We start from the raw sequence: 13,214 nt of genomic DNA on the forward strand, positions 1-13,214 counted from the left end.
TCCTTCCATAGTTGAGAGAATTACAGTGGCATATCACCATACATGTTGACATTTTCACTGCACATTAAAAAGATATCAGCTGTCCCACCAGGTGTCAGGATAACAACAGAGTTATAATGTAGTCTGTGAAACAGCACTGCAGATCTGAGGATATACAAGGCCTGAAAGCTAAAAATGGGAAATGGTATGATTGCTATGGGGGTCTATTTTTAAGGCTCTGTTGAAATGGCCCTGTCTACATCTTGGTTGCAAGGCAAGAACATGATGTATCTGAAGTTGGTAAATGAAAAATGGAGGTTACAGGTAGTAAGGGTATTTGGATTCACAACCAGCTTACTGCTCATATCTTTCTAGCTACAGCAACAGCATGTATACTTCTATTCATGCTAACTGTCAACAGTGAAAACAATAGAGTATGATATAGATTGGCTTGACTGAGACATGGATACATATACCTTTGCTTTCTTCCCTCATTCCATTTTTAATCTGAAGTGGCTGACATACACAGAAACCCATTTCGATAGCAGAAGCTAAAAAGGGAAAAAGTCTGACAATCATCTGATACAAAAAAAAACAACAACAAAATATATACTTTTCAGAACAGTCTGAGAGCGTCTCAAAAGGACACAGCCTTGGTCTTCCTCTTCCTTCGTCTCTTCTTGCCCTTCTCTTGAATTCTGTCATTCCTTCTACCTGGGGCATAAAGAGCACTGAACATGTAAAGCGCAGCTAGGGATCTGCCTGCGTGCCTGTCGTGCTTGGTTCGAATCGGTTTGGCCCAGTTCCTTGCTGGCCATCTTTCACTTTTTGGAGTATGCTGATTGGCTAGAGCTAGCCCCGCATCTTGTCACTCTTCTCTAGGGGCATTGTCCTCCAGTGGGAAGATGGCAGCTAGGCAGGTGGAGTTCTGGACAGCTGTCATGGTCGCTACCGTGTGCAAGAGGACCAGAACTAGCAAGCAAAGCTTCAGTCTGCCTTGACTCAGCCTTGGAGCTCCCGAGGTTGTAGCAGATGTATGCTGGCGTGAGGGATGAGTCCTTTTGAATGTGCTGTGCGAACATTCATTAAATTTTAGCTCCCACCGCACATCACAGCACTGTGGCTCATGCTTGGTGTTGTCTGCATTCTCCAAAAGTCCTGAAGATAAATAAAAAGACAAGAAACACAGATAACACACTACCCTTTTAGTCTATAGGATAAAATTAGCACAATGAAGGTTCACTTTTTGTCTTGTTCCACTATGGACAATTCTAAGACATTCAATTTAGTTTTCATGACTCAAATATCTTGCTTGACCCAGAAGTTTTACGTCACAGATAGAAGACCTGATCTGCTGTGGAGGTCCCTGATGTCATTTGGAATTTATTGATCCTTGGAATAAATGCTAAGGACCTAAAAATGGCAATAAGTTCCCTTTATATCCAACTCCTGAGATGCATTGTTAGTTTTCTGACTGTCTACACTGACAATACTCAATTATAACTAATCAGTTTAGCCACATTCAACAGCACAGCTATGCAAAATGAATGATTGTACCAAAGATATAAAATGGTTGAAACATCCTTCCTTTAAACCAAAATACTAATATTGGATAACATGGCTTTTCTGCTGGGTGGTATGGTGGTGTAGTGGCTAGCACTGTTGCCTCACAGCAAGAAGGTTCTGGGTTCAAGCCCAGTGGCTGACAGGGGCCTTTCCGTGTGGAGTTTGCATGTTCTCCCTGTGTCTGTGTGGGTTTCCTCTGGGTGCTCCGGTTTCCCCCACAGTCTAAAGACATGCAGGTTAGGCTAATTGGTGGCTCTAAATTGACCGTGAGTGTGAATGGTTGTTTATCTCTATGTGTTAGCCCTGCGATGACCTGGTGACTTGTCCAGGGTGTACCCCGCCTGTTGCCCATAGCTGAGACAGGCTCCAGCTTGCCTGCAACCCTGTCCAGAATAAGCGCTATAGATAATGGATGGGCTTTTCTGCTCCCTAGGGTTGGGTTATGCCTTGTATGTAGTGCCTTTTGGATATTTGAAAAGCTGGTTAGGCAAATTCGATTTTTTATCTGATGTGAGTAATTACAGGAAACCAGCTGAGATAGTGCAGCAAATGTGTGAGTTTGGAGAGCTTGGAAGGACTGAAACAATTCAGAAGCTGCATTCTGTATCAGTTGCAGGGGTTTGATGCTCAAGGGAGACCTGCCTAGAGCAAGTTGCAGTAGTCCTATCTTGAGATGACAACAGACCGAAGAAACGCTTGGAGAAAAAAAAATTGTGTTCTCCTCAGGCTTTAAAGAAGACCAAGTCAGGCTAGCAATATGAGGAGAGATAGTTAGTTGTTTGGCCAGATTTACACCAAGAATGTATTTGTTTATGATTGGAATGTTCCTAGAATTTTCCAGGGAAATCACAAAATCTTGTCATGGTGAATCTTCTCCATGAATATGCAGCAACCCAGTCTTGGTGGGATTTAGTTTCAGGTGACAAGCTGTCATCCATGAGGAGATATCCACCAGGCATATTGAGATAAGAGTGGTAACATGATGGTCTGGGGCGGACGAGTTGAGTGTCATCAGCATAGCATTGGTATGAACAAGCATGTGAGCAAATTATGTCCTGAGAGAGCAGGTATAGAGGGAGAATAAAATAGGACCAAGGACCAACCCTTGTTTGACACTAGTGGAGCCTATATGGAGCAGATGTGGATCCCCACCATGTCACCTGATACTGTGTGATCATCCCTCCATGTAGAATGCAAACCACTGCCATGCTGGGTCATTAATTCCAAGGCTTGAAAGTATGGATAGGTGGGTCTTGTGATAGACTGTGGTGAATACTCAATGGTCAAGTAGTATCTGGACTGATGATCATGTGGCTGATCTAGCACCATGACGCCTCTCAGTAACAGCCACAAGTGCTATTTCTGTGGAGTGGACCACTTTGAAGTCAGACTAGTTAGGATCCTGGAAGTAATTATGGGTGAGAAAGAGACAGGTGATTGTATGAAGCATGTGCAACAAGGAAGAAGAGATATGGCTAGTAGGTATGTGGCAGTAAGTACATGGCCAGATGTTATGGGGTCATTTATGATCAAGAGATGAAAAGGAGGTTTTCAGGCACTGGAAATCTTGTAAGGGGGATAAGGCAGGTTGGTGGAGGAAAGAAAATGCAGGATCTCTTCTGTGGAAAGAGGATAAAAGTTTGTTAAGGGGATTTGAGAAAGCAAAGGTTTAACAAAGTGTAGAAGGTAGATATTTGTTCATTTTCTCTTCAAACAAGGTGGCAAAATCAAAGCAGTTAGGGAAGAGGATGGAAGTGAAGTGAAGAAAGCAATGTATAAAGCTTGTGTGAATCAGATACAGATGATTCTAATGAGGACAAGCAAACTTACTAATTTTGGTAGAATAATAGTTAACATAGGGCGGTATAGTGGTTAGTGCTGTCACCTCACAGCAAGAAGGTCCGGGTTTGAGCCCCGTGGCCGGCGAGGGCCTTTCTGTGCGGAGTTTGCATGTTCTCCCCGTGTCCGCGTGGGTTTCCTCCGGGTGCTCCGGTTTCCCCCACAGTCCAAAGACATACAGGTTAAGCTATTGGTGGCTCTAAATTGACCATGAGTGTGAATGGTTGTTTGTCTCTATGTGTCAGTCCTGCAATGACCTGGCAACTTGTCCAGGGTGTACCCCGCCTCTCACCCATAGTCAGCTGGGATAGGCTCCAGCTTGCCCGCAACCCTGCACAGGATAAGCAGCTATGGATAATGGATGGATGGAATAGTTAACCTATTTTTATAAAAAATATTAATATATTATTAAATATTAAGGTATGAATGTAACATGCAGATTATGATAAAAGATGAGAAAATATTAAAAAATAATTAAGTGTTAGGACTTAACAGACTAAGGCTTAACCAGCTAACTTAACCTAATAAGTAAGTAAGAAATGACTATCAAATGTGAGATCAAGTCAGGAAAATAATGTAAGTATATGTTGGGATAATTTCTTAATTTAAAAATTATTTAAAAATAATTTTGGGGAAGTGGGCAGTGTAAATATTGCATACTGTCATGTACAATTTAAGTTAAGTAGGTTAAGAAACATTAACTATATACTGACAAAAGTGTCAAAAATGCATTAAATTAAAATGTACAGTATACTAATACGTTTTTTTTTAAATATATGTATACATACAACATAGAAACAAAACTTGAAAAAAAAACAGCTACAGATATGGAATAGTACCCATGTAAAATCTCTAAAACAGCATATTTGAGAACCATACAGGAGAAACTACTGCATGCCTTCATATCATGCCTAGATTGGATTATTGTACTGGCTGTATGTACAAGCATATTTTACTCCATTTTTTAAAACTAAATGCGATGTGTATGAAATAGTGTGGAAATACAGAGGTAGTGTATCTGTAAGCTTGTAGCAGAATGAAGGTTGACATTGGTAATCTGAGGGCATAAAATAAACTTGAATTTACTATGCATGAAGTAGAGTTAACTCGACCTGCATTTATATATAAAAAAATCCAGACCATTCTTGGCAAGTAATGTGTGAATCTGAATCTATTTTGTATGCAAATATTCTATGACTTGATGGTACCACCCAGCAACAAGGAAAAGCAGTTGGTACCTTTAGAGTATTGAATTTCAAAATAGTTTATCAGAACTAATCAATTCTGTAATGCATTACCCATTATATTTATTATCCAATTTTCATGTGTGAGGAATATAGTCCTCATACATAAGAGCCAGTAAGAGCATAATATAGACTACTGAAGTTTTCTTCTAGTTTATGCCTCTGATGGCCACCAGAGAGATACACTGTTCACTCATCAGGTCTGATTATTTTTACGTATAATTTGTTTAACTGGTGTATTTACATCTTGCGTTGGGCATAGTACTTTGCACTGTCTTGGATTTAGTCAATATAACTTGCTTTCTAATGTGAAAATGTGAAAAATCCAGTCCAGTGGATCAGATGTGTTCTCAGCTGCTTTTTATTTTTTATTTTATTTAAATTTTCTCTGTATGTTTGAACCTGCTGTCTGTCCATCTATCCCTGACTATCTACTCTATATACTTGACCAGATGGTACTTGGTCTACAGAATTATTCTGTTACAATGAACCAGCAAATAACAATGGTATTTTGTCAACTACTCATGAATGTTCACCCCTGTTCTGGCCAGTCGACTCAACACCCAACACTCCTAAATCACTGCTGGATGACTGTTTTTAAATTTCCCCTGGCAGCAATAAAAAGCAATAAACCAGCAGTGGGCATCTCATCTCATCTCATCTCATCTCATCATCTCTAGCCGCTTTATCCTGTTCTACAGGGTCGCAGGCAAGCTGGAGCCTATCCCAGCTGACTACGGGCGAAAGGCGGGGTACACCCTGGACAAGTCGCCAGGTCATCACAGGGCTGACACATAGACACAGACAACCACATTCACACCTACGGTCAATTTAGAGTCACCAGTTAACCTAACCTGCATGTCTTTGGACTGTGGGGGAAACCGGAGCACCCGGAGGAAACCCACGCGGACACGGGGAGAACATGCAAACTCTGCACAGAAAGGCCCTCGCTGGCCACGGGGCTCAAACCCGGACCTGCTTGCTGTGAGGCGACAGCGCTAACCACTACACCACCGTGCCGCCCAGCAGTGGGCATGTGTTACAGTAATTTAATCAAGAGTAAGGGTGTTATTAGTCACAACGTAAATCACCGTGCCTAAAACCACTCAGCTATGATAAAATCACTGTAACACACAATTGAGTGGCTTACTGATTTTATAAAATGACAATAAAAATGTTATATCTAATATGCAATAAATAATTGAACTTATTATAAGTAATATTGGGGCAGCACGGTGGTGTAGTGGTTAGCACTGTCGCCTCACAGCAAGAAGGTCCTGGGTTCAAGCCCAGTGGCCAACGGGGGCCTTTCTGTGTGGAGTTTGCATGTTCTCCCTGTGTCTGTGTGGGTTTCCTCCAGGTGCTCCAGTTTCCCCCACAGTCCAAAGACATGCAGGTTAGGCTAATTGGTGGCTCTAAAGTGACCATGGGTGTGAATGGTTGTTTGTCTCTATGTGTCAGCCCTGCGATGACCTGGCGACTTGTCCAGGGTATACCCCGCCTCTCGCCCATAGTCAGCTGGGATAGGCTCCAGCTTGCCTGCGACCCTGCACAGGATAAGTGGCTACAGATGATGGATGGATAAATAATATTGACATTAAAGAATTATTTAGGGTGTTCTCTAGAAAAAAAAAAAACACAATGGCTTAGATGTAACCGGTTTATTGATTTAAAATCTGGTGCATTAATACAGAACTCAATTACAAAGGTGTCAAAGGTGTGCATATATTAAGGAGTTTTACAACATCTTAGCTAATCAGATTTTAGACTTATCACAATGATTTTGGGCCCTGTGATGACCTGGCGACTTGTCCAGGGTGTACCCTGCCTTTCGCCCATAGTCAGCTGGGATAGGCTTCAGCTTGCCTGCGACCCTGTAGAACAGGATAAAGCGGCTAGAGATAATGAGATGAGATGAGACAATGATTTTGGGAGATACTGACTCTCTTAGGCCAAATGAGAAAAGTATTAAAGGTGACATATTATACCCCTTTTCCACATATTGACACAGTTCCCTGAGGTTTAATGAAATGTCTGTGACATGCTTTGGTCAAAATACCACAAACGTAAAGCACCACAGCTCCTTTCTCCCCCTGTCTAAACAGCCTGTTCAAAATGGCTGATTTTAGTGTCTTTTCCTTTAAATGATCATGAACCACTGCTCACCCCACCCTTCTCTTCCACTGACCAGTCAGGTAGCACTTACATCATGAATATTCAATCACAAGGCAGCTCTCAAGCCAGAAGTGGAGTGTAGCGGGTACAATGTGTGGGTGGAGCACAGAAGACGGCAGGACAGAGATCAGGATGCCAACAATCGGCTTTTATTGCCAAACTTTTCAGCTTAACATTAAATTCAATAGCTCAGAGAGTGACTCGCGCGCGCGCACACACACAGACTGTCGTCTCCTCTGGATAATCACTGACTCCCCTCCGCTCTCACTCTCCCTCTTTAAGTAGGGCGCGGTTTACTGGGGAGAACACACAAAACATAGGTTAATCACACTCAGGTGAAGCGATTCTGCCACTTACCTTCCCCAACTCCGCCCTCCTGTCACAGACCGGCACTTGACCACGCCCCCGCTGCCACATACCCCCACCGCCCGACTCAGGCCGGGCGCCCGTCCGGCCCGCAGCCGACTCCCCCCCCGACGGGAGGGGAAGTCCGCCACGACCATCTGCGCCCCCGGCCTGTGGACCACCTTGAAGTTGAAAGGTTGGAGCGCTAGATACCAACGGGTGATCCGCGCGTTGGCATCCTTCATGTGGTGGAGCCACTGGAGGGGCGCATGGTCCGAACAGAGGGTGAAAGAGCGCCCCAGCAGGTAGTAACGGAGGGCGAGGACCGCCCACTTGATCGCCAGGCACTCCTTCTCGATGGTGCTGTAGCGCCCCTCACGCACTGACAGCTTTCAGCTGATGTATAATACTCCCCCCACCTGCTGGGACAAAACGGCCCCCAGCCCTCTGTCCGACGCATCCGTCTGTAACAAAAAAGGGAGAGAGAAGTCAGGGGAGTGCAAAAGTGGCCCCCCACACAGTGCAGCCTTTACCTCAGAGAAAGCCTGCTGGCACTGCTCCGTCCACTGGACCGGATCTGGCGCCCCCTTTTTAGTGAGGTCAGTCAGCAGGCTGGTGACGTCTGAATAATTAGGTATAAACCTACGATAATAGCCAGCCAGCCCCAGGAACTGTCTCACCCCCTTTTTGGTCTTGGGCCTCGGGCAGGCCGCAATCGCTGCTGTCTTATTAATTTGGGGACGCACCTGCCCGTTAACCAAGTGGAAGCCCAGATACCATACTTCCACCTGCCCAATCGCACACTTCTTCGGGTTGGCAGTGAGCCCCGCCCGCCTCAGCGACCTAAGGACGGCCCTCAGGTGTTGCAGGTGCCGCTGCCAGTCATTACTATAAATGATGATGTCGTCTAAGTAAGCGGCCGCATAGGTGGTGTGGGGCCGGAGGACCCGGTCCATCAGCCGCTGAAACGTAGCGGGCGCCCCAAACAGCCCAAACGGAAGTGTGACGAACTGGTGTAAGCCGAACGGTGTGGAAAAGGCCGTTTTTTTCCCAGGATAATGGAGTCAAGGGGATCTGCCAATATCCCTTCGTCAAATCCAGTGTCGAGTAAAAGCGAGCCGTGCCTAGTCGATCGAGCAGCTCATCAATACGAGGCATTGGGTACGTGTCAAATTTAGACACCGCGTTGACTTTTCTATAGTCCACACAGAACCGGACCGAGCCGTCGGCCTTGGGAACCAAGACCACCGGGCTGCTCCAGTCACTGTGGGACTCCTCGACGATGCCCATTTCGAGCATGGCCTGAAGTTCTTCCCGAACCACCTTTTTTTTGTGTTCGGGTAATCTATAAGGACGGCTACGCACTACCACACCCGGGGGCGTCTCTATGTGGTGTTCTATGAGGTTGGTGCGACCGGGCAGGGGCGAGAACACATCCGAAAACTCGGCCTGCAACTGGGCGACCTCCGTGAGTTGGGTCGGGGAGAGGTGGTCTCCACAGGGGACCGGAGAGGTGCGAGATGCCAATGACCCTTTTTGGACCTCCGGCCCCAGCTCCGCCTTCTCCGGAACTACCGACACCAACACCACGGGGACCTCCTCATTCCAGAGCTTCAGCAGATTGAGGTGGTAGATCTGTAGCGCCCCCTCCCTGTCCGTTCGCCTAACCTCATAGTCGATGTCCCCGACTCGCCGTGTGACCTCAAAGGGCCCTTGCCACTTGGCGATTAATTTGGAGCTCGACGTGGGCAACAGGACAAGTACCTTATCTCCCGGAGTGAACTCTCTAAGGCGTGTGCCCTTGTTGTACAGGCGGGTTTGCCGTTCCTGGGCCTGCCGCAAATTCTCCTGAGTTAAGTGGGTGAGCGTGTGGAGTTTTGCACGCAGATCCATAACGTATTGAATTTCATTTTTGCTCTGTGAAGGTCCCTCCTCCCAATTTTCCCGCAGTACATCTAAGATGCCGCGCGGCTTACGCCCATACAATAATTCAAACGGGGAGAACCCCGTGGAGGCTTGGGGGACCTCTCACACTGCAAACAACAAGGGTTCGAGCCACTTATCCCAGTTACGTGCATCCTCACTTACGAATTTTTTGATAATATTCTTGAGGGTGCGATTGAACCGTTCGACTAAACCGTCCGTCTGTGGGTGATACACGCTGGTGCGGATCGGCTTAATACCCAGTAGCCCATACAGTTCGACCAGTGTTCATGACATAAACGAGGTGCCTTGGTCAGTCAGAATCTCTTTCGGGATTCCGACCCGGGAGATGACGTGGAAGAGGGCCTCTGCAATACTACGTGCGGAGATATTGCGAAGAGGCACCGCTTCCGGGTATCGCGTTGCATAGTCCACCAGAACCAATATAAAGTGGTACCCTCGTGTTGACCGATCTAATGGCCTGACGAGATCCATCCCAATTCTTTCAAACGGGGTCTCGATTAAGGGCGCAATGGCGCTTTTGGAATGGCCGCTGGATTTACTAACTGGCATTCGCGGCACGCCGTACACCACTTACGGACATCGCCGCGAATCCCCGGCCAATAGAATCGGGCCATTATCCGGGCGAGTGTTTTATCCTGCCCGAGGTGTCCCGCCATGGGATTAAAGTGAGCCGCCTGGAATACCAATTCCCAGCGTCTCTTTGGAATTAACAACTGGGTGACACGCTCCTTCGTCTGAGTGTCCTGCGTCACTCGGTATAACCTATCCTTTAAAATGGAAAAATAGGGGAAGGTCGGGGTGGCGTTCGGCTGGAGCGTTTGACCATCGATTACTCTCACTTGGTCAAACGCGTGTCGCAGAGTTTCGTCTCGTGATTGTTCCAGTGGGAAATCCGCGAGGGATTACCCAATAGAAAGAGGAGGGGCTGGGGGCTCCTCACTCTGTCGCGGAGATGACGTAGACGGCTCTGCGACCACAGCTCCAGCCAAAACGACACTGGGACCCTCCCCTGCTAACCGGCAGGACCCACTCTTTACTAGGTGTGCCATCAACCCCCGAAATCCCGGCCAATCAGTCCCCAAGATCAAAGAGTGGGTAAGGCGAGGATTAACCGCCGCCTTTACTATGGATTTGTCCCCTCTGAAATGTATGTGGACTGACACCAACGGGTAGCAGTGAACATCCCCGTGCACACACAACACCTTCACCCCTTGTGCTCCCCCCAATGCCTCGTCTTGCACCAGGCTTTGGCGGATCGAGGTCTGGTTGCAACCTGAATCCACCAACGCCTGATATGTCGCCCCTTGTACACTTACCGGTATGCGATACGCTCCGGCCTGATCGAGGGCAGCCTCTGGCGCGTCGGGGATCCGCACCACCGCCCCCACCTCCATGGCGGCACACTGTTGCTGCAGGTGGCCTGGTTCCCCGCAGCGCCAGCAAACCAGCCCGGGCCTCCCCTCTGCAGCTGTGGTTTGAGGGTCACTCACCTGAGGGGGGGGAGAGACAGACACAGAAGGGAGAAACGGGAGGGCACCACGGGTGCGGCGGGCTGGCTGAGGTGGAGCCGGCCCCCGCCTCCGTGGTGGGGGAATGGGGCGAGGACGGGACACGGGAGGAGGGGGGAGAGAGAGAGAGAGAAGAGGAGAGAGAAGATGATGTCATCCGTTGTCCTGCTGCCGGGACAGCCGCCAGATGATCCTCCGCCAGTCCTACGGCCTGATCCAGCGACGCTGGGCGGTGGCACTGGACCCACTCCGCAGTTCCGGCGGGTAGGCGGGCGATGAACTGTTCCAGCGCCACCTGGTCGACGATCCCCTCGGCGTCACGATCTTCGGCCCTCAGCCACCGCCAGCAGGCGTCCCGGAGCTGCTGGCCGAACGCGAACGGGCTGCCGACTTCCTCCATTCGCAGCGCGCGGAAACGCTGGCGCTGCTGCTCCGGCGTGCGCCCCACTCACTGGAGGACAGCCCGGCGAAGGTCGGCGTAGGCCAGCTGGTGGTCGGCGGGGAGCTGTAGTGCGGCTAACTGCTCCTCTCCCGTCAGGAGGGGGAGGAGGCGCGCCGCGCGCTGCTCCATCGGCCACCCCGAGGCTTCGGCGACCTGCTCGAACAACGCGATGAACGCCTCGGGGTCGTCCTGCGGGCCCATCTTAGTCAAGGTGATGGGAGATGGGCCCGCGGCCGGGGCGCTGGTGGACCCCGCCGACGCGAGGAGGCGCCGGAACGCCTCTCGGTCTTCCTGCTGAGCCAGCACCAGGGCTTCGAAGCGGCGCTCCTGCTCCTTCCGGAGCGTGACGAGTGCCTGGTGCTGGCTCTGCTGAGCCGTGGCGAGGGCGTGGACCAAGTCCACGAACGGGGAGGATTCCATGGGGCTGCAGGACAGGTGCTCCACCTTCCTGGGTTTCGGCACCACTGTAGCGGGTACAATGTGTGGGTGGAGCACAGAAGACGGCAGGACAGAGATCAGGATGCCAACAATCGGCTTTTATTGCCAAACTTTTCAGCTTAACATTAAATTCAATAGCTCAGAGAGTGACTCGCGTGCGCACACACACAGACTGTCGTCTCCTCTGGATAATCACTGACTCCCCTCCGCTCTCACTCTCCCTCTTTAAGTAGGGCGCGGTTTACTGGGGAGAACACACACAAAACATAGGTTAATCACACTCAGGTGAAGCGATTCTGCCACTTACCTTCCCCAACTCCGCCCTCCTGTCACAGACCGGCGCTTGACCACGCCCCTGCTGCCACATGGAGATACTCAGATGAGTGGTGGTATAATTCTAATGATCTCCTCTTGTGACATCAAAAGTGGAGCCAAATCTGAACGGCTTGTTGAAGCACATGCTTTCTGAAATAAGCAGCCCAAAACAAACTGACTGGGTGTCTTATTTCAGAGTTTGTAGGTTGGTAGGCACTTCAGATACCCAAATGTATGTGCACAAGCACTGAAAATGTGAGTTCTTCATAATATGTCCCCTTTAACAGTGTTGTAGTCAACTCTAGTCAGCGACTTTAAATATCTAGGCAGCTACAGCAACACTGCCTAGGATGTTAAATACCAAATTGGCCAAACTTGGGGTGCCTCTCATGCCCTAACAAAAGTATGAAAGGCCTCCATCCAAAAGGCCACAAAGCTCAAAGTCTTCAAGTCGTGTGTCAAGTCTATCTTGTTCTATGGGTCCGAATCGTGGACATTAACCAAAACCCTGAGTAAAAAGCTTGACAGAAACTACACTCGCCTCCTTCATGTTGCCCTGAATGTTTCTTGGAAGAGCCACACTATCAACAAACAACTCTATGGTGGCCTATCACAGATCTCATTGGTAATTTGTAACTGCCAGCTGGCCCTTGCTGGCCATGTGATGCACCATGATGAGATGGCTGCCAAGATCCTTCTTTGGCAACCACATAACAAATGAAGACGTAGTCGACCATCACTGATCCTTAAGAAACTGATCGAGGAAAGTGTTGGCCTGCAAAATGAAGATCTCCTGTCTGCCATGCTTGACCAAACTATCTGGAAAGACTTCATAGTGTCATCAACAGGTCTTGGATGATGCAGAATGGAACAGAAAAGTGTTGTATATACTGTGGAATATCAAATGACCAAGCTGCAGAGCAATAACCCATCCAGAGGGAGGACAATAACAGCAACAGCATCCTCTCTCTATCTGTCAGTCTAGATCTAGCTTACTAGGATCTAGGTTACTACTCCATCTTTGAAAGTCAGCAACAGGATCTATGATTGGAAGTGGACTCCGATCCTGCCTCTAGGCCCCTGGGTAACAGTAGTGCATGTGCATCAATAGCTGTCATCCAGCTTAGTGGGTTGAGTGGGGTCCTCTGTGCCTTGCCACCTCTCTTTTTTGAGAACTTCATCTTATTCCATTAAGCTCACAAGCCAATTGAAGTGTCACAAGGAGTTAAGGTAGTGTCCTAGTAAGTGGAAGGTTGGGAAGTAAGACTCCAGGCCAGAGAAATAGCCTTTGCTCAACCTTAACCCTTAACGGCCCTGATATGTATTATACATTATCTGTAAGTCATTTTAAAGTGATATAATTAGGGCCCGAGCCCTATGGGCGAAGGCCCTATTGTTCTTGTAAGAGTTCACTAT

General features: G+C 48.3%; 1 protein-coding gene across 1 annotated transcript in view; it reads right to left on the reverse strand.

Moving 5' to 3' along the window:
- Window positions 1-847: 847 nt before the first annotated feature.
- Window positions 848-13,214, reverse strand: part of nalf1a (NALCN channel auxiliary factor 1a) — a 233,735-nt gene continuing 221,368 nt past the window's right edge. Inside the window, exon 3 of the mRNA XM_060898746.1 lies at window positions 848-1,137. Within this exon, the coding sequence (XP_060754729.1) occupies window positions 848-1,137 (290 nt within the window). The remainder of the gene's footprint in view (window positions 1,138-13,214) is intronic.

This window comes from Neoarius graeffei, chromosome 18 (genome assembly GCF_027579695.1).
Source record: "Neoarius graeffei isolate fNeoGra1 chromosome 18, fNeoGra1.pri, whole genome shotgun sequence".
Classification (NCBI taxonomy): Eukaryota; Metazoa; Chordata; class Actinopteri; order Siluriformes; family Ariidae; genus Neoarius; species Neoarius graeffei.